Genomic DNA, 26,639 nt, shown 5'->3' with positions numbered 1-26,639 from the left:
TTTTGGAGCATTTGTTATCAGACGGTAAGGGGACGGAGCACACGAGCCAGGAGAGAATTCCACATTCCAAAAGTATATCCGTAGCAAGTTTAATCTCGAATTCAAGCAGTGAGGGTGAAAAAGGATGTTGCAAGAATAAATATTTTAAAGAGAGAAGGTGACAAAGTGCTCCCGTAAGCTTAATGCAACGCAATCTTTCAAACTTATCTGGACTCTCGTCAAAAGCTCATGTTCCTTTCGACATTGCTGAGAAAGATATACCCTACTTTGCAATTCAGTGACTAGGCCTGCCACTGGAATCTCATATCGAATCTTAAGCTGGATTCTATACCGTCATTTGTACCGGCCAAGGGAATCTTGAGAAGACGAGACTCGCGTTAAAAAATAAGAGACGATAATTTGGGATTTTACAATAAAGGAAAAAAAAAGTCGGCATTAAGCAGCGTTGCCATTCGAAATAGTTTTAGCATCGGAAGGATGAGGCTTTTTAGATCGTCGTATCCCTACGAACGAGAGAAATTGAAGAAAATAAAGCTCTCAGTGGCAACATGCATAATAGATTTCAGTCTCAAATTTGGATTCAGCCCTCGTACTCGTGTAAGTCTCATTTCGAGTCAGTGACTGTGTCCTAAAACTCACCAAACGTGCGTCACTGAAGGTCACACAAAAATTACACGTGCAATTTATTTCCCTAATATTCGAGCATCCAGAGAGAGACGGATGGTAGCTCTCGCTCACACATGCTTTGCGAATAAATCGCTTGAAAGACAAAGTGCAATGGGAATGAATAAGATTGGGCGGAGCATATGTGAGGGTGAGGCGATAGGAGCGATCGTTGAATATTCAACACGACGGTCACGTCCACTTATTTCACAGGAGAAAGCTTCTCTCTGAAGAGTGAAAACAATTTCTCACTTTATCCTCCTGCACGTTCTAACTAAACGGCGAGAGAAATATGGGGGCTTGGATGAAAGTAGATATGGAATGCCGACAAGTAGTAGTGAAATGCCCACTTGCATTTGACACAATCATTTGTCTTTTGGCACCAGTATTTACACTTTTCATATTGCCTACTATTCAAAGACGACTCAAAATGATCAGTTCCATCAAATCTATCATTTAAACGCTAACATTAGCTTTATCGTGAAATTTGTCGGATACTTTCCTATCAGCTTTTATAGATTTGGGGATTTAAGCAAGTTTTCTTAAGTTCTACTCATACTTAAATACGTACCTATGTACGTAGGAGGGAATTAGGGGAAAGTAGATAATTTTCTTGAGTGTGATTGTTCAATTGGGTATATTTATATACTTACGACAGTCATGGGTCAAGAATGAGATTTGGAGAGCCTAATAATAAACTATACAAATGTATGCGCCTATGTCAGATATACACGCTGATTACATAGAAATAAGTATAACTACTTATCTTTGCTACTATAGTGCATCGGATCTTACAAGTCACACACTTATCCCCTTTTTTGCGGTGCTGCGGGTTGGTGACTCGTGGTTCTCGAACTATTAAGAAAAAGTCCACTCAAACCGGAGAAGTCCAGTCGAACGCAAGCCAAAAACCAAATGTCCAAGATCCGACCTAGCAATTCTCCAATTTTTTCTGCCCTTTGGTCTTTCCCTTCCACCGCATTCAACATGACATCGAACAAGGATTGAATTGAGCATTGGAGACACTACGGCCAGACCCAAACCCTTATGAATGAGTTTCCACTATTTGGACTTTGTCTTAGCAATTCCACACACTGTTACACACAGATCTTTGTATGGTCACAGACCACACATACACACAAACACAAGCCAAACTATGTAGTACACACTTGATTCTAGGGGAAAATAACTAACTCAATAGCAGCAGTAACTGGAGAGCATTCGCGTTAAAGTTGGTTGCCGGGTAGTTTGGCATAGCAGGCAGTCAGGGAAATCAACTGCTGTGGACAACAACAATACATACAAGAAGGAGTGCAAAAAATTGGAAACAAGTCGAACGGCCAAAAGAAAAGTAGAAACGGAACCCTTAGACCTCCCAACCCAATCACCACATCCTGTCGAAGAAAAGCTTTGTCGATTGCTGCCATTAGAGCCAAGTCTTCTGGCGTTGTCGTTCTACTCAACTTCGGGGCAAGGCTTTAGGCGACGTAGCATTATTATTTATAAAAAAATGAATTCTCTGAAAATCTCGAGTCATACAAAAAATGCGTGGAGCAGCAAGTCTCAAATCTGTACTTGTTTCTAATAAAAGAATGGCAAGTCCAAATGGGTGTAAAATACAATGCGTCTCGTAATCTCAGGAACAGAGATTTGATGATTTCTGGACTTGTTTCCTGTCTCATGCCTCACTGAACATCACACAGTGACGGAGATGAATGTTTTGTCAGCCACACAATGCTAAATGAAAACAACTCTCTGCTCAGTAAATTGAGCTAGCGCTAAAGTACAGCAGCATATTATTTAACTAACTGTGGTCGCCATCATCATCATCATTGTCGTCGTCCACACAGTGCAATCATAACATGAAGAAGGCTAGCAGAACAATTCGTATTTTTTTTACAGAAATGTGAAAAGCCGTAGCACATCGAATAAAAGGAATCACACAACGCAATCCAAAAGTAGATCAAACCACTCTAATAAATTGAAAAATGTGCTGGACTTACTAATGATTGTGAGGTTGACGTTGTGGTAAAGAGTGGGCGATCGTTTATAATCGAGCCTGCATTTATACAAACCCCCGTCCGATTCCTTCACGTTCTCAATAATTAAGCTCGGAGGGTCAGCAGACGAACGAAAGTATGCACGTCCTCCTATTAAATGGTGTATTGAAAAGCAGTATTTAAACACAGGCCGATAAATATATGTACCAATCTTTATGTTTTACTTACCTAATGCCTGTTCATTTGACCAATGCTGAGCTTCCTCGATCTGTTTTTCCCGAGCGTCCAAACTGCAAAAAATAATCGAATCATTATTACAGCAAGGAATCGAAATTTTGTAGCAGCAAACCAACATATGATTTTTCACTTGGGTACACACAACAACCTCATCATCCATATTTCCCCTTCGTTTCTTAAAAAAATAGTGAGAGGAATGCAGGCATATGTTTTATCCTTTCACACAATATCGAACGAATTATTTTGAAATGATGCCAACCCATAAGAAGACGACGGCGAGCAGAACACTTGCTTTCTCTTTTGCCTTTGCCTACTTTTTTCCAACAATTACTAGAATTTTGGCTCAGCGTGCAAAAAATTGTACCTTGGGCTGAGCTGGTTGAGCCATTAAACACGTAATAATAGCATATCTACCACAGCGTCAGTGTACAATGTAGTGGTAACGGCACACTTGGTATATCGACTGGAGAATAAAAGTGTAACAATGGAAAGTCATATTTTAGCTCAATAAAATACCCACAGACAGCAGCCTCCACCACCACCACCGGTCGGTCGACTCCAAAGTTTTCCATAATAATACCGATTTTCTAGTTTCGTATTTTTATACACTCAATTGATTGCTCACAACTTGGACTCAGCATTTCAGCTGGCACACTGTTCTTCAATCCATTTATTTCCGTCTTATGTTTGAAAGTCGAATGTGCCATATATGCGGCTGCTCCGTGTATGTGTCTAGCTCTGCACGAAGGCAGATCTGTGTCAGCCAAGAAAAATGGTGGAGTAGTCAAACTATAAATTTCAGCAATTCACATCAACTTCAGGCAACCTATTGGTGAAAGCTACGTTATCCTGCAAATTCAATTTTTGCAACATGTAAAAAATGGCTAGCTTCAAAATTATCCAGCCCACGCGACCAGAGATTTCCAATAATAGAGCATTTTTTGAAAGGTGTAATTTCATTTTGATGAATGACAAAATTGATGCAAGAGAAAGTGAACTCTTTTGTTTTATCTTTTGACCCGTTTACTAAAGTATGTCGGCAACGTTTTAAAGTGTTTCACTTTTGATGGCTCATATGTATTTAATTTGCAAGGGTTTGGAGAAAATGTATAATTGAACGAAAATCTTGACCGAAACCGCAATTTGTATATTGAATAAAAATGTAATGTTCAATATGTTAAAATTCTTGCATCCTGAATTCAGAACCATTTAGAATCCAGCCATCCACCCACCCACCAACTGTTTCTGTATTTCTTGTCACTGGACGAGAAAAGTTTGCCGACTTGAATTGGATTCAAAGAACGTTTTTCAACATTCTTCCAGATCAGTGAGCACAGCCTATGCATGCTGAATGTTGAAAAGAAAAATGCTCCGGTTAGATTTCCACTCTAGATCACAAGGAACTTTCGGCTAAAAAACTAAAGAATAACTAAAACCAGTGAAAGAATCTTTCCTTTCCTTTGATCCGGCAGTGTAAAAGCGCTAAAGGAAAAAAGGCAGCCCTTCACATCTTGTTCATTTTATATATTTACATGCCCTGCACCTTGGAATATAAGAAACAATGAACTAGAAAATGAAGAGAAAAAGTAACAAATGCAGAGACGAGAAGAATATGAAAGTAGTGTAATAGGTAATATTTATATACATAAAATTATGTGTACCCTGCTCACGATATCTGCCCAGAAACATATCACGTGCAAATATTTAAATAACGCTGAGATAACCCTGCTTGGCAAAAAACGCCTAATTTTAATGGTTATGCGGGTGTGAACGAATTAAAATTGTCCAGTCTGGGCATATTATTGCGTGTCTTTGGATTGTCAGTTACATAAGAAGGAAAACAGAGCGAGAAAGTTTCCACTAGCTCAGGCGAGCACATTACGTATGAGGAACCAAAGTTGTGAATTTCCCAAGTCAGTTGAATTTTGCATGCCAATTTTCTGTCTAATGGCTCGTCAACTTCATTCGCTCCTTCATTTATTTATACGTTGTCTCACAGCAGGATCTCAAATGCCAGCCGAGACCAACCGAGAAATTTGGAATGGAACAACGGGTAGGAATAAAGTTGGTTGAGTGCATATCATTGCTGGAAATTCAGATAAGGTTCAAGTAGTCAGGATTGTATTACAGAACCATTTCACTGCTACTTCAGTACCACATTTTGAACTAGTGTTTTTTATCTGCATCAACTTGTGAGGGAAAAACAGGATTTTCTGACTATCCTAAATACAGTCCGCTTATTTTATGTCATGATGAAAGACACAAGTCATAAAAGGAATTTGTACGTATATAGGCCAGACACGTTGCGTATTTGTAGAAAATGCAATATGAGTTGAATTGAGTGATTGAGTGGTGCCAGTCACCAGTGGATACGCCGTAGATAGTTAAACATTTTTGTTGTCAAAACTAAGCACTCCTCAAAAATGTGCCTGCTATTTAAATCGAGCAGTTTGCGTTTTTATTAGTTTATGTATCCTCTCAAAAGTTATGAAAAATGTAAGCATCAAAATGTCGAGGAATGGACAAAAACAATTGATGGTAATCATCCACAGCGAGCAGGAAGGGAACGAGATTATGAAATTAGGCATTCCTCTCGGTCGAAGAGAAAGCCCTGCTTAACCAACCAGCTCGCTCGCAGTCACTCGCATTCCATTCTCTCGAAAGAAACGAAACGCTTGCTGCACGTGGTTCGAAATGCATAAAATTCAACTCCTGATGGTTGATAGTAGAATTCGCAGGGGAGAAAGTCATCCCGCTCATCCGCTTTTTTCTTGCGTACGCTGAAAACATTGTAGTAAATTCAAATGTGATGACTGTGACGAGAATCCAGGACCCAAAAGAACAAGTGAAATGAATTGTGAAGAGAAATTGAGTCAGGAAATAAAACTGGATAACGAACATTTATAAACCACACTCAATTAAAATTCCTATAAATCGGAGAACGTTATAGCCTTTTCTATGTACACTCACAATTATTAGCGACGGTTGATAACATTTCTATTGTATCCCAGGTTCAATAATTTGCGTGATATCTGAGCCGAAGCAGGACTGTAAAATAGTGATTGTCGGTCATAAAATTTTGAATGACTTTACACCCCATTCGCCTATTATTTAGCTAGAGTATGAAGAGAAGACATTGATCCGGTATTGAGCAATCCCACGTATTTGTTACGTATCCAACTGGGTACAACATTAAAGTAAAGGTGCTCGTATCTCGTACGTTTTGCTGGTTAGCTTAAATTTGTTCAGATTGTAATGACGAGGTTCCTCACATAAGTTCATCGCTATAGTTACAAATCTCAAAGCCGCTTACTTGCAGGATGGCGACTCGAACATAGAACATGGCATAATTTATGTATTACTCGGTATATATAATTCAATGGAGACTAATACCTAGGCCCATGCACATTTGTGTATAACACGAGATTACTACTTCTCCGTTGTGAATAAATAATTACATGTGATCGAATTACCTGTAAATCACCGTGGATGTATCTCTTGACCAAAGCACCAGTCGGATTTTATCTCCGGAAGCTACATTTAAATCACAGGGCAGTTCGGCAATCTAAAATCACAATAAAATAGTCCACAATTACGTTACAACAAATATCTATTAAAATACTTACGTTTCCCAACACAGCCTGCACTTGATCTGCCACGACTGAAAATACACAATAAAAAAGGCAATTAGTACTTGGGCCATTTAGTCTGGACTGACAGAGATCAGGATTATTGACCACTTATGTTGATTAAAACATTGTATTGTTGTCCTATATATTATGTTGTCTCCTATCATTTGAATTCAACCGACTAGAATTTTTAGCTAATTGAATTTAAATTACACTCTAAACAATAGTGATTTTTGCTCTGGAAAATGGCAAGCATTTACGGTAGACGAAACATTTGCAAAATGTAAATCTATAGGGAATGACAAGTGTCGGTGAAAGTCAGTGGTAAAAACAGTATGTTTGTACATATGCGTCGGTGCACCATACTACACTCGAGAGGGAAATATGTACAAACTTTCATCCGCTGGTGAGACATATACATTCTCTAAATTTACGGAACAAAGGTATTCCTCCCACCTCGAAAAAAACTCATTTTGAGTCGTTTGTAGTGAGCCAAACACAAAAAGGCGCCTGGCCTATTTTAGCTTCCTCCCAATCCAAGTCACCCATGAGAGGATAGCAGACTCACTCTTCACAATTGCCAGTCGACAATTCGACACTCGAGCCTTTTGTTAGTCATTCCAATCCAATGGCCAAAATAGAAAAGAAGTTGATCGTTGATGGAACATTTTTGTAGGTTGAATGTACACCACCACAGGGAATATCAGAGGCAGGCAGGCAGGCAGGTTTCATTGAGGCAAATTCTAATGCAATCGTCTAATGTGATGTGGAGCATCAACCCCCATTCGAAGAGAGTGAGAGAGGGCGAGAGGGAAGAAAGAAATTGAAACGCGGGGAAAGTTTAGTCGGAAGAAATTGGTCGTAACGATGATACGCTAGACTAGATAAGTGAAATACGCCCTACGAATTCTTTGGTGGTGCATTGGGTCAAAATTCAGCATAGCATCGCACAGCCTGCTCCTCAGCTTATGTGTGCGGTGAGGAGACGCAATAAGACTTTCCCCACTTTTGCAGCTTGTGGGATGTACGGTGCTGATACTGGAATACTGAAACGGAGAGACTTTGTACATGTACACACGATCTGAGAGAAAGAGCACGCCGCATTCAAACAACTTTTGGCACAACACCCAATTAATGCTGACAGTTGCAAAAACTCTTGCCATTTCCCCCGTTCGTAAGGTTGGGAGCTTGGAGCAAATAAGTTTTAAAATCAACCTACACACACAATAATACCCTAAAAAGTATTACGCAGCACATATTAGCATATTCGAATTTCATCAGCAACCTTACCTGCATCTTGTACACATGGAAAATATTTTGGCACAAATTTTATGAATATTCCATATTTATTATCACCTCGAAATATGGGGAAATAATTCATTGTAAGCTCTTTACTTGTGGATACTTGTTTCGAAGTTGTGCTTAAATGGATGCTAATTACAGTAAAAAGCTTCACGTGCAGAATACAAGTGGATACTTTGCACATGCTCGTAATGAGAATGACATTGCGGAGGAGTGAGTGGAGCATAAACTCACTCAGCCAGATTTGTGAAGCAAGTTTGAAAGAGCTGTCAAGCTTTCTCCACTCGGAGTCAACTCGCTGTCTCGCTATTGTCTTCCCCTCCTCGCCTACCACGACCACCGTCATCACAAAACCAATCCAATTCGAATCATGAGAGTCAAGTGAACTCCTTTGTCTTTTCAATCTTTTGCATCATATATCTAGAATTCTAATGTAAAAGTCACATCACGACTCAAAAAGTGGAAACCAGTGTAGGACAAGAAAAATGCAGCAGGACGGCGGCAGTGGCAATCGATCCTCCATTCATTGTCCAGGAGGCACATACTAAATCTGATTTGTTTGAGTAGTAGGAAGTAGAAAACGCATTCCTCACAGTTTTACCTCGTCCTCTTTTATAGCACCAAGATATTTAAACAGCGTTCCCTATTGCCTCCCCTTCGGCATACTTACGTACGTACTTCGGATATGGTCATATATCATGAAATTGTTTCCAGAGTAATAATATTACCCGGAAATCATACATATAAATACATGAACAGGAGGCGACTATACCTTTTGCAGTAGGTATAGTTGCATATGAATGGGCACGTATGAAAAAGGAACAATTTTTCATAAGTGAAATGTTCCACCGATCTCGTTTTTTACAAGATGACAATAACTCCAATGAAAGTTTGAGATATCCACGTCTTCATGAAATATTGAAGCATCCTTAGCCCATCATGATGATGGAATAAGAAAAAGTTGGATATTTTATGGATTGTATAAGCGGATGAAAGTTGAAACGACCACATCCTCAAAAATTCTTTCTTTCGACGATGTCCACCCTAAAACGAACTTCGAATTTGTCAAATACTCGTGAAGTATGAAGTATGAAAGAAATACTAAAGTAATATCGACTCATTTATTTTGTTACGAGTGCTTCCAACAGAATAATATTGGTGTGGCAACTCATTTGAACCTGCTCTCTGCCTCCCTTAAAACTCTGCTCAAAAAAACTTTGTGTACAGAATATATAAAACATTGTCAAAATTCGTAGTCTCCAATTAAATCCATTAATCACGCAAAGTCGCCACCTCGTGTGCACTTCTTGTTTACATCGCCCTAAAAACATCACATCCAACTGCTACATCCACCAGCCTTCCAACAAACACAACAAAGTATCACAACTGATGAGTGTTTGTGTGCGCAAAATATTGCCACATTGTTATTCTTTGGCCTTATAATCTCCCTTTTGCAATCGTACCCATATACATTCCTTTGATTCCACATGGTTAGAATGAATGAGGAACATGTTACAAACACACACATACACATTCCTCGTTCTGAAAATTCGATTGTTTGCGCTTTCCCTGCTTGTGGGCCCGTTATCGAGCTGAAATCATCCTGGCAAACTCGAATGGTGGTCCGGACCACCGTCACTTTCTCACAAGCTCATAAAGCGAATGGAGAATAATGGGCAGGAGAAATAAACGAGGAAACTTTTTTCCTCTACTTTTTTGGGTAATGATCTACCCCGAAAACAGACATTGTGGTGTGTGGTGGGACTGAGGAGGAAGAAACCGAAATGAACATTTTCTCCCGTTCCTCTATATTTATAAAGAAGAAAAAATAAGGCGGCTCATAGTAGTTAGTGCTGACGGAGGAGTGCAGGGGTAAGCAACCAGCAGGGGAATCTAATTCCACAATCCACACGATCACATTCATCCCATATTGATTCAACCTTCCATTACATTCTAACAAAGTTATACGTCCTCATTCTAAAACCATTCTACTTAGCCGCATACTTACATATTTTTCCCATTTCCAATTCTACTGTATTTCGATCGAATAGAAGAATACCAATATGCAGAGAATCCACGAGTCGAGGTAAATAAGTACATGCTCGCATCTAGACAGAAAACACATGGAGAAAAAAAATGTACATACGTGTATGGTTTTATGGGTATATGCATTTCTTCGTCTTGCGAACATGGGCTTCAAGCCACAATAAAGCACTCACAACAACAACAAAAGCAATGCAACATCAAACCAAAAGTACAAAGTAAGAAAAATTTCTCAAAGAACCCACTTTTACAAACTTTCACTCCCGCAGCCAAGATACTTTGTGGGTCTGGGACTGATAATAAACCATTATCTAATAGTTTAGTCACTACGTAGAGCTCTACTGGTTGGAAAAAATAGAAAAAGAAGACATCGCATCGTTTAAAGTTGCAAGTTGAGAGAACATACGAAAAGCGTTGTTTAAGTTTCCATGTACTTGCGAAAAAGAACCAACTAACTTCCAAACAATCACTCCACACTGCCACCCAACAGCACACAAAGTATCACAATATTCACTGGTAACTCGCATACATACGTATATTTGGCGGAATTTCTAGTTCATACTAACATTCTAGTGGTAATTTACTTCAATTTACCATATATTAGCGCTTCCTTCAGCAAAATTAAAACTAAGCTACCCCACTTTTTCTTATGATTATCCGCCCACCCCATCCAATTTTTTCATTTCCTGCCTCTCCTCAGTTAACCTCTCCTCAGAACAAAACTCGGGACCACAGCAAGATAAATACGTTCCATTCATCCTGCGTTTTTCCCTCCCAACCAAAAAAGCAGCGTTGGTGAAACAAACCAGTATGTACTTGGAAATGCGATTCGTTCATCTTGGGAATTTCTCCACTAAACTCTATTCACATAGTTTACTTTTTCTTGTAATCTGCTGCTTCGCTGTAATAAAAAGCCTTGACTCCACAACGCTCATTGTTTACTTAGCATTTGATTTTTTATCTTTATCATAAAAAATGCATAAAAAACTTTAAGTGAATCGCAATTTTTCTTGTGGTTGGTTATTTGACCCAGTTTAGGAATGGAAGTTTGTGCAGACTTTTTGTTTTACTGTAACATGTGCATTTGTACATGTGTGTGTGTACATATCTTTTAAGATATATCTCATAAGTGATAGTCCTGGAGAAAGCAATATTGCAGAAAATACGCACAAGTTTTACTTGTGGCAATTCTACAGCAGTGATGAAGGAATGGTCCGACATAAATACGGAGCAGTCAACACAGAAGTGAAGCAGGTCTGGAAATTTGCAAGCATAATCTAAAATCTGGAAACTTTTATTTCTACTCCAGGTTTCCAAGCAACTTCTGTCGTCGTAATGACCTAAAATTGTTTAATAAATTACTGCCATTTATCAACTGCTCCACACAAAGTCACCACTTTTACTAAACCCAAATATCCCCCTTTCTCCACCAACTTTTCCTATTACTTACTTGCGGTTCTGCTGCCATTCAGCTAACTAAAACTGTAGGCGTGATAATATTATGACTAACTTTGGTGCGCACATCTAAAATCCCTGCTAAATGCGTTATATTCTTGCGACAGTTGAATTATGCAATTGTTGGTACACATCATAACGAGCTGATTTCAATCAAGCTAAATTTGTACCAAACTTTGTCTTACTAATTGAAATGCGTGACAGATGAAAAATAATTTATAGGTGTTTCAGACTACAATAAGTTGCTAATTGCCGCAATTAATATTAACAAGCTTTCTGAGATTTGTTCAAAACTAATTGATGTACTAGAATTTTATTGATTGTAAATATTTAGCCCAATCTTAAGATTTATAGAATTTGTAATATTTCCTTAGCGTGGGTTATATTAGATGTGTAAATAGCACATTATAATAAATAATAACCTGGCTAGTCTGCTGTAAAATTGTCATCCTACGTAGTTAGAAAGGAGAAAAATTTAAACATGCAATTTTATAGAAAGAGAAAGAGTGCCAGTGAAATTCCATTTCTGCAAACCTGGAGTGAGCTTGAGATGTTCTCAACGTCAGTGACATTACGTCACCCCATATTCACTTTCTATTACGACTGAAGTCTATAAATCTCAATGCTAACTGGTGTCGTCGCTTGCAACCATGTGTCGTGGATTTTGCACTAACATTACTTTTCATAAGAGAAATATAAAAGTATTTGCGCGTGGGAACGAAAAATGTCATGTGATGGTCGGGTGTTTTTTTTTCTTTTTTATACATCTTCTTTACATACATAAATATAGCGTCTAGCGGACATATGTACTTAAAAGAAATCAATATTTTATTATACAAGTTGGGCTGTATCAGATTTGGACAATGGGTTCGTTCTCCTTATGCATAATCATCAACCTTGCACCAAAATTATAATCAAAATTTTATAACACTCGTTACAGTAATAGTTTCCGAGTTAATTTTGGTAGCTGGGATTCAGAAAAGAAGATGTAATACTCCCGTATAAAGAGCGCCATGGGAATAATATTTGAAGTTTTGGTAATGTGCGTGGTGTGAAGTAGAGTGGTGCTTTTGGACATATTTACACTTTTAAGGTTTTGACAGAAACGCTCCTTTTTTCGTTAATGGATTCAGTCTACAACTCGGCTCACCTCACATATTTTATTCTGAAAGCATCGAGATGAGAAGTCGACATACATATGTGTTCATAAGGTATGCAAGTATGTCGGTAGGTAGTCCAGAGTCTGGTCTCGGTTACTGAACATGTTTTACTCATAATTTTTATGGCAAAATGTAGTCACACTCGCAGAGCAGGCAGCAGTCGTACCCACGAAGTTCATGTTCCGTGGGAATTTGTACAAGTAACCAGCGAGCATAGGAGCAACATTACTCCAAAAAGAAAGTAGGTTCATTTTTGTGTGTAGTTTGAAAACTTTTGAACCTATTTATTCGCATGTGTATATTTTGCTGGGAGATATGCAGAGTGGTCGGAGGATGCGGATACGAAAATTGCTACAACTGTACATAAAGGGAAGGAAATTGGGAATTCCCTCGCGAGATATTCTCTCGTCAAGCATCAAAAACTGTTGTTGTTGTAGCGGACGACCGTGGTAGGGTTTTCACTTGAGGGAATATTAATGTACTTTACGAAGCTTGGAAAGAAATGAGGGGAAGCTGCTTTTGTTTTAGAGAAAGTGCATCTGCTTTGTTATGTGCCAGTTAAAAAGTTGGATTACGTATGTACAACTTGAATGTGTTTGGCAATAGAGTAGCTGACTGTCATGTACTTCCTCGGGAATAATTAGCCAACTTAAGTTGCTCAACCCATTCATTCATTCCCATGTACATATATTTCGGAACATTAGTAATGTAGCTATTACGTAGAAATTGCCCAGAACTATAAAGTCTTGAAAGCCTAACATTATGGAGAAATTAAATCTGCCTCAACCAATGCACGTTTAAAATTCTGCAATAAATCCAAGTTTTTCGGCCCCTTCCAGGTGCTTAAAGCCGTGTGGTTTGCATTCCTTGGAAGAAAATTCTCATAATTCAAAATCAAAGAATTCTGAAAATTCTATAAGCCTCGGGAGGAGCGTCCTCCTAAATTCATTTAGAGGAAAAAGCAGTAAGAATGGATGATGGCAGGTTGGCTTGGAATATGTAAGAGAGTTAAGAAATGAAAGGAAATTTGAAGCACTACCACCACCCGGAAGAACGTGGGAATGTTGGTTGATATGCAAGGCTGAGGAGATGCAGAGTGGCCAAGTTTGACTACGAGGCCGAGGAAGAAAATAAGTGTGGCGTGGAAGATGCTTGCTGCTTCTGCTGCGCTGTGTGTGCCGTCGAGCGTGGAAGTTGAAGGAGAAAGTTTCATATCATGAAGTTACTTTTATCTCATAAGCAAACGAATTAAGAGCGAGCCTCCCGTGCTAATTAGGAATTTTAATTAGAACTCTTCTATATTTCTCAAACATCAACTCGGGCTTCACTTCTTCTCTTTTCCTGAAAATGAAACTCAGACCAATCTCCATTCCGCATCCCGTTGTATTCACCAACACCTCGAATTACAAATACGTTCCTCTAGTCTCGCCTAATAGTGCATATAGTGCTGTGTAGCTGGTTCCTCCGCACACAAAAAGCTGCCTGAGTGAAATTATACCACGACGCTGGTTTTTGTAAATTTGGCCTACGTCGAGCTTTGGCTAAATTAAAAGGGATTGTGTATAAAATAACATGCCATCCTCAGCTCAGACTCAGGTATTGAAAAGTTCTATGCAGCCTAGTGTTTAGAGAAAATCTCTGTTTTATATTTTATAGAAATAGAAATATATATCTACAAACCAGCTAAAAATAACAAATACCAAGTTTATCCAAATAAAATTCGATTTTGCAGAGATAATATTTGTATGTTCCACAATGTAATAAGCCTCCGCATTGCAAAACAACTAAATTGCGCAAGTTTAGACGTGATAATGCGATTGGGATTGTAGATCATCGATAAATAAATTACGAGGGACATTATGGTAACCAACTTTCGGATCGTAACCTTACTATGCAAATAATGCATTTCTTCGATTGTCTTACGATTAGATTGTGCTCTCTCGCGAAGTCCAGATGGACAGAGAATTGCTTTCCCATCCCTGACTGAAATATTAATCTGACTAGAATCGTTACATAATCGTCCTACTTCTGGCACCAGTGCAGCTGCCCAGCATTAATCTCCCACAAGTAAATAAGTAATTAATAATTTCAGGACATAGCATGCCTGCGTGAACTTGAAAACTGTGTGGTTTCTCAAGTCTTCATGAAATATTTCTGAGGATACTGTACATAAACGTACATAATTATGTATATGCGTCTTGGACTCGTATTATACGCAGTAGATTTAGCTACATATATCCTTGAAGTGCATCGTATTCAACTCGGATTTTAACGGGTGAATTTGAATTCCATCACACACGCAAATACATTACGAGGTCGAATTTTTCATGTAAATCATGACCTGCTTTTTCACTTCATCTTTAATGGATAACGTCAAATAGTATTTGTCCAAAGGAGCTCAGAAATGCTGACACAACCCATTAACCCTCCTATTTGAATGATAAAAGCCATGTTCACTCTTCCAAATTGGACAGTTAAAGTCAGACTGGGTTACATTAACTTTGGAGACAGTTATTTTGTACCACAAGGCCACGAAACCAAAAACTTAATCCATTAGTATAAAAGAAAGGATATTAGTTCGTACCATAGTAATCGCAATTTTGTACACATCCACAGCACAAGTTGCCCAAGAATGACAAAAGTACGAGGTAAAGGATGTGCATTTACAAGATTTTTAAACCGTAATTAGCTTGTTGAAAAAACTTAATTTTAAAGGGTCGCAATAAAGCGGTATGTTCCGCTAACTGTAAAAATCATCCTACGTATGTACGTACATGCATTTAGGAACAAGAAACTTTTAGTCTTTTAAATCCGCATCGGAATCTTTCCGTTTCGGAGGGGTCATTATGAGAAGTAGATTTCACGGAGATTCATATCGAGATTCGCTCCCCGTCGTATTATCCTTACAGCCCCATGGATACAAACACATATAAGAACGAATATCCATACATATTCCTCGAGAGATTATACGTTGCGACAATGAACAAGAATTCCATCTCAGGCAGGGTTATAGCTTCTTCAACTCTTTTTCTGCCACAGGAGAAGCACCGAAAAACACTGAGAGTGCTACGAGGGAGGTCACAACTCTAGATTTTTAGGCGAGATAACTAACGTAATGACATGACTTGGATGAAGTAGATAAGAAAAACTGCCACAATGAAGACTTTCATTTCTTTCCTTCTCATTGCCCCTTACACATTTTAGGGAGCCCACACATTGAATTAATGGACAAAGATGAGACTCTTCGAAATCCTCTGCGTTATTCACTTTGCCGTGTGCGGTACCACATGGTCATTCGACGCTTTCAGTTAGAAACTATACATATCTAGAATCCCGAAGTTGCAGACTGTGCTATGGGAAAATATCTGCTACAACTAAACAAAAACAGTAAAATTTAAAATAAATTTTTACTTCCTGTTTATAGTAAAAAAACGAACCCGGGTTGTAAATATGAAACTGACTTTTTACTTACACCACACCAAAACTAGAACATGCAGATATTTACTATTTTATTTGTAGAGTAAACATGCAAAAGTAACAACTTTCCAGATTTAAATCTATCAGAATTACAAACATTTCAGAAGCATCTTATTGTAAGAGCAGGAAGGAAATTAAATTGTAAGCTATTTATATGTATTTAACATACAAAGACCAACCTTCAATTATTCAAAAAAAACTCTAAAGTTTACTAACAAAAACATTTTACATAAAGTATGAATAACGTTCAAATGGGTTATCTGATTAATTTTATCATACTTATTTGGTAGTTAGTAAAGTTATTTTTTACGTGTGAAAAAGAAAAAGAAATATCTCCAATACAATACGGTCTTAGGTGCGGCTATTAATTTCGCGACTAAAAGTTTTTCAGTGGTCAGGCTGAATGCATATTTCGGCTACACCGGACCCCACCTGATAATGTATTTGTTCTTCTTTCGTTCTGAATGAGGCCCCACTTTCTGGCTTTGCCTTACCTAAGAATAATTGAAAGCCTTCGTTTCACGTTCTTTTGTTGTCTCAAACTAGTGTTAGTCACGAATTAATTTTAATGAATAACATCACAAACCAAAAAATTGGTTGGTATTTGTATTTAGCGCAAAAAGAGCCTGCGTTTTTTCATATGAAATATTGTTACTAGATTCATAATCCTCTGCTCTTGATCAACAACACGCATTTATAAACCTAGCATTCATAATATACAGTGCTACGTATTATTTTTGTTATTATGACAAACAAAAAGCCACTGTGATGTGATTGTTTGTTGGTAACAAAAAAAAGATGCCTATCACAAGTCGCAACATTTTGTATTATTATGCACCACTTCTTTTTCAAAACGACTCTTTCCAAAAATAAAGGGAAATGCAAAGACGAATTTCACGGACAGCCCCAGGGTAAAAATACAATGGGATGGACAGCTTAAAAAATAAGTCGAGGAGGAGAGATGAATCCGACGGAAACTGGAAACCCGATGCAAAGAGCGATGAAGATTTATGGTTGGCAAAGCAAGACTTGTGAGCGAGAAGAGTGGATACTCGTGTTCTTCAACCTTTGTGGACTTTCACGGAGGGAATTCTGCAGCAGAAACAGATTCGGACTCTTATCCAACCCACGCTAAATAAATTCTGACGACCACTTTCTCAACCACAATAAGAATGCATAATAAATAGTGCATAAAGTAATGGAATCAAATCTGCTGGGAAGATTAATTGTGAAAATAATGCGCAAGAATCTGGATGCATTCTAATAATGTATGTGTAATGCCGTCTATTTTTAAGAATTAGAGTTTCAATGTCAGGCAGGATTCCTAATCTAAAATTATTTATTACAAAAATACCAAAGGACAACCATCAGTACTGTTAGAAGCACATGCATAGTTGTTGAACTATAACTCGTAGTTAGTGCACGAATAAAATCACTTCCCGATAATGAATATCTCATTCTGAACTTAATCCTTTATGATGCTCAGAGCTCGGAAAGAAAGATTTACACCGGAATGTAGCGCATGTCCTTTTATTAAAGCTGAAGATCTTGGGAACAACACATACTTACTTTTAAAAGTATAATGCATGAGTAAAACTGATGAAATTTAATCTGAGGAAATGAAAAACGTAAAAAGATTAGTTTCACGACTACTCGAATGAGAATTGTCTTCTGATACAATTACCTACTCATTCTCCTGGAAATATTAAGCTCTGAGAAGATTTTTTCATCCCACATAACGATCTCACTCTTCCGTACAATGATAAGAAAACTAAAAGCAAGGTCGCAAATCAAATCTAAAAAAGTTTTGTCTCAGTCAAAGTAATTTACTTGGCTGTTCAACCACTATTCTCGGTTGGTGACAGTCGTGTTATAAATTATTTATCTTTATTGCTTTCTTGAAACCGCCCTCAAAATCTGCAGCGACTAAGATTGCTCTGTATGTGTAACATCCCCTTTGCATACATATTCTTATACATAATTTGGTTAGTGTCTCATTACACGGTCAACTCTAATTCTTGGTTTCATCTGATGATGAGAAAGAAGGATTTGAGAAAACGAAATTCTACACCCATAGCGAAACTAAAATCTTTGTCTGACAACAGGAATCATGTGATTACACGAGAGATATAATTTGGACTTGGGTTTCTGCTTGTAAGGGAACGAAAAACAACAAAACGCAGATACAATATTGCAATGTGAGATTACAGGGAGTTCATACTTTTTTGTATGCTCGTGTGAAACGAAGGTCACACTGCCCCTCCTTCTGCCATCGCAAATTGAGATTTTTAAGGAATAAAAGTTTCATAATTTCTGATTGGATAGCTCCAACTACAGATTTCTCATGTTATTTAGTCTTCTCGGTTCTAAATTTAAATGTATCCGATTTCCCCAGGCACAAGAGCCATTGGCCATTTCTGGCAAGTGATACGTTCTAAACTAGCTAGGCGTAGATAATATCATCAAAAGGGTAATATACTTACTGTGGATGATGCTCCTCAGCATAACCTATCTTAATCTTCACCCTTGGTAGGATTTATTCCACCACATCATGCAACCATTTATTCGAAAATCAATGAACAAAGGACACATCCAGTTCCATGAATTGCCGTTCTTAGCAAGAGAATTGAGGAACGGGAAAAGCAATATAATCCGACAAATTGAACTTGTATAATTACAAGCCTTGAACGCGAGGGCCATGGATTATACAGAATTTCGCGAAAGTTCACAAAGGGATTAGCAGTGGCCGGTCTGTACGACTAGCAAAATATTTGCTGGACAAGGGCCACGGGTTGTAATGCATATTCATTTCTACTTCTACATTATTTCATGTGCCGTACCACAGCCCCTGGTATTTGTGGTTGTATTTCGTCTAAGTTGGAGAAAGTGTAGAGAACAACGCAAACCATGGTTTAATGGTAATGTCAATGTAAATATATGCAAATGTGGAATCGAACATTGAAACACGAAACGTGCTTGCGACTGCCATGAAAGAGTAGCAAACAGCAACAGGCGAAATTAGCGATTGAAATACTGTGCATCTGTGGTCTTGGAAATGCTATGCATTCTGCATGCAATGCACAATAATACATAATTTTCATAATCCTATCGCTAAAGAACGTCGTCTTCTTTGCTCTAAATAATCTGAAAAAATCATAACAGGCGTTGGTAGTATCGTCACGTATTTTATTACCTTAAAACATGTTGCTGATTAGATTACCGCAAGATCAACACCTGCTGGAAATGAAAGTGAACGCGGTAGTTGTGGGTTTTGGTAAAGCAAAAAATATGGAATGACATCATGATTCTCGTTTGTGGTCAAACGTAATCTTGTGCTCCCACCACGGCGTCCAAAGTACACATGTAGTTACCACATGTAGCGTTGTTTATTTCAAGATTGGTGTTTCAGATACTTTAATTCATGAGTGGCTTTAATTCAAACAACCATATTTTTTGCTAATCATACAAAAGGAGGAGGTAAATTAACTAGAACGGTTCAAAATAAACTGAAATTCCAAAGTTACAAAATTGTTAAGTATGTGTCACTTTTTGTAAGTTTGAGGAAAGTACCAGAATCTTGAACAAGTTTGAAACAGTTTTTCTTAAAAAACTAAACTTTTAACTGTGCAACTACAGTCAATCATATTATGCTGACTATACTGACCCACTTTCTTTTCGCGAGGCATGTTCCCATCCCGGCAGGCCGTTGGAGACGGACGAAAAAGTGAGGATTGAAGGAGATTGACGTTTAGGAAATGCAGCACTTCCTTCTCTCATTTCCTAAAAGGCCAAGACTGGGCTTTTATCTATATTTTATCATCAAGAACAAACATTTTAGCAGTTGTAAAAAGCAATCCGATCACGACATGCAGTGGTGTAAGTGGTACAATACAGATACAACCAAATAAAACGCTACTAATTTTGATATGCGATTACATATTTCCTTATATTATGCTCTTCTATACTTATACGGTATGCATGCTGAAATAGATACACAAAGAGGGTATTCATTATTTCTTCGTATCGTAAAATAAAATCTTACGACGCTTACAAAATCTCGTAAGCGTCGTAAGATTTTGTCATCGAAAAACGCGTTGCTATGCTTACGATTTTTACGAAACCTGAAGGGGGTAAAAGTCGTTTTATTTTCGTAAACTATTTTACGATACGAAGAAATAACGAATCCTCCCAATATTTAGAAAAGTGTTACCTTAGCTGTAAGCTAATGTAAATATAATTTTATATTGTACCACTTGAAAAATATATTTATAAAGACCTTTAGGATTTCGTCTAACAGAAACCATCCAGAATTACGTGTTCATTGAAATAAAATAAAATCAAAGGACAAACAGTGTCGCATCATGGAAGGCTGGGCGTTATAATGTCCTAAAACAATGGTGCCTTAATTTAACTAATTAGTGCCTATTTCCAAGTCTCACAGTTCATTCTTGGTATGAGATTCGATAAAGCGAAGGAAAGACGAAATGTGAGGTAATTAGGTTACGACAGTGGTTGACAGACAGCATTCTAGTCACTAAAGGCACAAAGTGAAGAAGAACTAGCGGGAGTCTATCTCTCATCTAATGATAATGGAATGGTGGGTGACAGTCGAAAGTCGATAGTCTCACCCAACTTCGTTTCTTGAAACTTGTAGCAGATCCATGAAGCCAATTAGTCCTCATTTTCTTCATCTATATATTCTGGTCAAATATTCACAACTGACTGTTCCTATGCACCGAATAAATCAAACGGCTGAATGAAGGCAGGTTTAGTTTCTGATGAACCTGGAACTTATGCCCAGTTCTTAATGAAACTTTGCACAAGAGTCTACAAGTTGGTCTTCGCCTTTCTCTATATATGCCTCCAGTCACGGTAATTATTACTTCCTCCTCATCTTAATTATGTGTTAGCCCGTACGGCACATACCGTCTGTCCGGCTTATTCACAAGTCATAATAATTCATGGCAAGAAAGTTATCGTATAATCAGCTATCTCGACTTCGGGGGAGTAACTGGAACCATGTAGTCTCAGGAGGGGAGCTTGCGAGGTTGATAATAACAGATCTTGGTGCCCTTTGGATATGTGGTAGGGACCCATGAGTGTACTAAAACCCTGAAGTAGTTTGACTCCATGGCCACATTTGCGCCCGCCACACCCACTCAAAAATGTCCAAAAAACGCTTTCACCCCAGTTTTCACTCACTCAAATCCACGCCAAAAATCCAATTTTACTCGGATTTTGAAATTTCTTTCACCATTATACTCCCAGATAGTTGCTTTCTTCAATCCAATATCAAACTCAATTTTTTCGAAATTTTTAGTATTTTTAAAATTTAAAATTCTGAATGAGCATTGTTGTAGTCATCAACAAAACAAATTATGTTTGCGAAATAATCATCAATAAAATTGAGTTTGATATTGGATTGAAGAAAGCAACTATCTGGGAGTATAATGGTGAAAGAAATTTCAAAATCCGAGTAAAATTGGATTTTTGACGTGGATTTGAGTGAGTGAAAACTCGAGTGAAAGCGTTTTTTGGGCATTTTTGAGTGGGTGTGGCGGGCGTAAATGTGGCCATGGAGTCAAACTACTTCAGGGTTTTAGTACACTCATGGGTCCCTACCACATATCCAAAGGGCACCAAGATCTGTTATTATCAACCTCGCAAGCTCCCCTCCTCAGCGGTGCGATGTGGAATGGGACCGATGCAAAGTATGGATATGGAGGCATATATACTTGCTGCCACCGCTGTGCTGCTTTTCATTCACCCAGTTCATGAGAACAAAGAGGGTCTAAAATACATATATTGGTCTCATCATTTCCTTACTAATAATGCAATCTTCGGTTCATTAGGTAGTGCAAAAGTCCTTTCACGAGAGTGACTCTCTCCTTTCTGTTGTCTCATCATAAAGATCCAGCCATGGCAATGCAAGAGTTTCCTAGTTTGGTTGCGGTTCAGTTCCGCTCCTCATTTCTTCTGGAAACTATGAACTAGGAACATTAATCAATTTCAGGAGTAACACTTTACTAAAGGGAAATTCCTTGTGGGATGACAGCATAATCGACTTTACTCACTTCAAACAAAGACAAAAGATTACTGCGGGTTTGGTCTGTCCCATCAGGTCCGCAGTAATCCTTACACAGTTTCACAACCACCGTCTACCTACCACTGATGGACTTAAAGTTTAGCATGCAAAAATTCAAACACGCCCCAAAATTGATTTTTTTACCTGTCGAACGAGAATTACCGAATAAAAATAATAATCTTGTGGATTTTTTCGACAGACTTCTTTCCACTTAACTCACAGGCACAGATACACTGTGCACGTATATTTAGAGATGCCCAACCTGAAGTACAATTTAAATACTTTGGACAGCTGCGTAGGATCCGAAAGCACATTTGGGACGAAAAGAGGTTTAAAGTTAACAAAGGAAGCTAAAGATTGGGTAATTCCAGTTGGCCTAATCTCAGACCAGCATTAATATCCGCCAGTTTTTAATATCCGAGGATGAGGAGGCTTGCTCGCTACAGTCATTCAGTCGAAATCATATAAATGGGGAAGAAATGGAAACTGTGTGTAGATATGTGTGTACACGTGGACGTAAAACGTATATCTCTGTAAGACAGGTTTAGAGAAGATGACAGAGCAGAACTTTAGTGAATTCCGTCAGTCAAATAATGTTGGTTGTTTGAGTAGCACACAGGAAATCTTTGAACACAGTGGTCTGGACGGAGTTAGTGGTGGTGGTGGTGGTGGTAAATGCGTACAATATGAGGTGAAGGCACTTTTCAGGGGATTTAATTTTGCTAAACTCCAGCCAATTCTAGTTTATGACCTTTGCCATTTGCCATCTGGAAGAGTCTTCTTTTATGACGGGATTCATTCCGGACAAAGATCTGGCCTGCTGCTAGCTGCCAAGAAGTATTCGTAAATGAAAGATTTCGCAACTTTGCAAAATGTCTTTTCATTTTATTTTATCCAAGCCATGACAATTTTATATTGCTGCTGTCCTTCTCTCCACTATTCTTCTTCCCATGTATAAATGTACACTCGAACAAAATTTTCCTTTCGAAACACATTCAGCGATTCAAACTGCGTATGTGTATTTATCTGTATAGAAAGGCGTATAATCCTCAAATATGAAATGTCCTGCAGTCTCTCCCAGCTACGAAAACCTATATTTTACGACCTCAACTTAACGATGTAGCAGATTTCAGATTTCATGGAGAAAATGTTCTTCCTTATTTTTGTCTTCATAAACAGACATTTGTTCTTCTAGACGGATATTGTTGGGACTTTTCTTTCAAAATTCTTCACAATTTGATACAAAGACGATTCCAATGATGCATTATGTATCGTATCAGTATTTATTACGTGATTCCATTTCACAATCAGTTTTTCTCTATACAATTATTGGGAAAACCAGAGGTATGCATTTCTACACAAGTTCTTAAAGTTATAACTGGATTACTTGCTAGTTCTAGCGTTTGGCACTATCTGTAGTCTATGATTTTCAATACCGAAATTTATTGACCATCCCATTTTTCGGGATGTTTTCACAACTGGGTTTATTTAGGTCTTGTGTAATGAGTACGTTGTGTTGGTCGTCTATCCATGCGACGGAAGCAGTTTGGGTGGGATTTGACTGTGGCACGTGCACATTTGATGAAATCACGGAGCTCATAAAAATCAGTGGTCGTAAAATTCACTCTTATTATTATGCTGTTAATATTTTTGTTGTCAACTCGAGTAACAGAGTCATTCGCAATGGGTGGTGGCAAATGCTGACACACTTATTACCACAATACTGGGACAGCGGCCCGTTCATTTTGTTTATAGGGCACGTTTATCATAAAAATTATGGTAGGTCTCTATTTGGCTGGCATTTGTATTGCTTAAAGTACGCTGTCAAGAATCTAAAAACTTTTGCAAACGTAGAAAGTCATTCCCTTCTTAGAGTCGTTAAAAGTGGAGTAAAGTTAAACGGTTAACGCCAAGCCAGGGAAGCCACTAAACGAGGAAAACGGCAATTCTTTTAATATTCTCACTCGACAAGTCGTTATTCCTCATTATCCATTCTCAACTACAAACAACAAGCGCAACTCTGCCAAAAGGTCGCAGAAGAAAACTTTCCCAGTCTTATAATGGCTGGTCTGCAACTCTTCCCATGTATTTGGTTGGGGAAAAGACCTGGAGAAAACTGGGGCAAATAGTGAATTCCCATGTTAGGTTATCCTACAAAAGAAAGGGCAAACCTATTCAAAAATTCCAGTGGGACCATGTTTGCTGTACAAAAATATCTTTTACAAGACTTAGCAATGTAGCCCGTTCCCTGAGAGATGGGTTTCATTCCATTCCACACAGGCCCATTTCGTTTTAAATGGAAATTCTTAATGAGAATGAGACTCTGAATCCACTGTGGTACACTGTGGTCATTAACTACATTAAATTATACCATTTCAAGGCATCATCGCTTTTTCATCGTTGAATTAGTCAGGAACATTGCTCGAGAGGAGGGACGGCGACTATGTACTACCACTTATTGCGGTCGGAGTAATTGCTTAGCTGTAGCTTTCTTGTGGAATTTGGTGCTTTAGAATTTCAATAATTTCGACCATTGTACTCTGAATCCATAGCAGCAAATATATCCCGCATACTAAGATTCCCTCTAAAGTAAACCTACTTTTGCTGATGACAAACGCTTCACTGCTGCAAACTGTGTCAACCAATGTCGAGTAATCATGCTATCGTTCATTCAGTTACAATGTTTTATGGCTAATGGAAGTCGACTTATAGGCACTTTGATCAGTCACGTGAACCAGAGTGATAACAGTACAAACCACCTCGGCCAAATGAATGGTAATGCTACTTTCACTAATGATTTTTATATTAATACCCTACTTATTATGTACATCGTCAGGATTCATTTAGCCCGAGTCAGGGAAAGAGTCCGATAAATTTTAGTCCAAGTTGACTGAATAATTACCACCGCCTGCGGTGGGGATGGTCGAATGTTGTTAAATATTTTCTATTCTTTCGCACCAAAATTTTTTAAGTATTCATACCCTTCCCTTTGACTACCACAGGACCAGTGGAGCTGCTTCTTTTAAATTGTGAACTTCAAAGTTGTGTTTGCTACGCAGAAGTTATTAGTTGTCTCCACGTCAAATATCAACTGAAAATAGCAATTTTAAACAACGGTATGGGACACCCACCCACATAACCTGTCAATCACTGGACCAATTTTACTCATCTTCGACTTTACTCTTGACTTTATCTAACATATATACGTTCAAAATTTGACTACAATCGGTTCAGACGTTTTAGCTTTATTGTATCTCGGACATATGGACAGACAGACACGATGATTGCATAAGCCCTAACTCGAGCTATAAAGTAGAGTTATAAATAAGCAAAAATGGGCACTAGTTCTCAATATCACCTTGTCGCCAAGAAACTAGAGTATGACAACTTAAGTATTCTTATTTTTATACGCCTGTTCTATATTAAGAAATCTGCCCATCCGTCTCCATGTCATGCATTATGCTCCCACGAATCTATGAATAAGTAATATACATTGTTTCACAGATGCTACATATTCCGTACTTTTGTTCCTTTGACGTTGTAAGCTATTTAGGTATAAAACAAAGTGATACGACTATACATATTTAATAAATTTTACCCTCTCGGCCATAAAACTACTTAATAACAATGTAATTGCGTATCCTGTGCATTTATTTGTATACATATCCCCAATTAACAACTAAATATCAAGCAATTTTGATATCTTGATGTTATTATTACTGAACCACTAAAGAAAATTGAAATATTACTTTATACCATCACAAGAAATACAAAGCACCCAATAATAGCAAGTGAGTACACATTGCACAACGCTTGCATTGTAGTTCCAAGAAATATTGCAACTTTAAAAACCCATAAAAATTGTAAATCAGGACCTGAAAAGCTATTACAAAGTAAAATGTGATACATTATAGCACGTAAAAGAGCACTTCAATTTGATCGTTCTCACCACTCGTCGAAGACTGCCTTGTGCACCCCGAGTATTGCAAGGGAGGCATTTATGTATGTACATCAGTACGAGTCGTCTCTCGAAGAAGGTGAAACAGCACCTCAAATAGCTCGAGTATTAACCGGTATCGAAGGAAAATGTCACCACACGATTGGGTGTGGTGTAATAGAATGGTAAAAAGACCATTACGAGGATGATGAAAGGGAAGACAACTCGGAGAAAGCAAGTGAAACAGCTTCATGCTCATTCTTCCCACTTTCTCCAGCCTCCTGCACCATCCTCTCGCGACGTATCTAAAATTCTAGCACGAGCAACATTTCTCACGGACGTAAATCGTGTAGGGTGGAGCAAAGTACAAAGCAAGTGCTGGAAGAATATCATATAAATTGCGAAACGGCTATTATACTCTGGAGACAGTATATGCAATGCAGTCAGAAAAGTTGCAAGCCAAGCTTCTCCAACTTGTCCCACTACTACGGACGTTCAGAAGTACGTATATACGTACGTACATGCACTCATCGTCTCCTTTGCTGTAGCGTGCGATTTGCCATCCTCCTCTCTTCTTTTCGGGCTTCTCTCCAGGATGTGCATGCATACGACGTGGGCGACAAAACAGTTTGAGTGTTGTGGTGACTGTTG

The 26,639-nt window shown here is 38.2% G+C and overlaps 1 protein-coding gene across 3 annotated transcripts in view; it reads right to left on the bottom strand.

The window, feature by feature from the left end:
* Positions 1 to 26,639, bottom strand: part of LOC110843474 — a 98,450-nt gene that overhangs the window by 27,336 nt on the left and 44,475 nt on the right. For all 3 annotated transcript variants that reach the window (XM_035847679.1, XM_022089440.2, XM_035847680.1), the window contains exons 3-6: positions 6,527 to 6,561; positions 6,374 to 6,465; positions 2,892 to 2,953; positions 2,667 to 2,813 (exon numbers count right to left, since the gene is read on the bottom strand). In XM_035847679.1, the coding sequence (XP_035703572.1) occupies positions 2,667 to 2,813; positions 2,892 to 2,953; positions 6,374 to 6,465; positions 6,527 to 6,561 (336 nt within the window). The remainder of the gene's footprint in view (positions 1 to 2,666; positions 2,814 to 2,891; positions 2,954 to 6,373; positions 6,466 to 6,526; positions 6,562 to 26,639) is intronic.

The sequence above is a fragment of the Folsomia candida genome, unplaced genomic scaffold (genome assembly GCF_002217175.1).
Source record: "Folsomia candida strain VU population unplaced genomic scaffold, ASM221717v1 Fcan01_Sc002, whole genome shotgun sequence".
NCBI classification, from domain to species: domain Eukaryota; kingdom Metazoa; phylum Arthropoda; class Collembola; order Entomobryomorpha; family Isotomidae; genus Folsomia; species Folsomia candida.
Note: the sequence above shows the minus strand (reverse complement) of the source record. Positions and strands in the feature narration are given on the sequence as shown.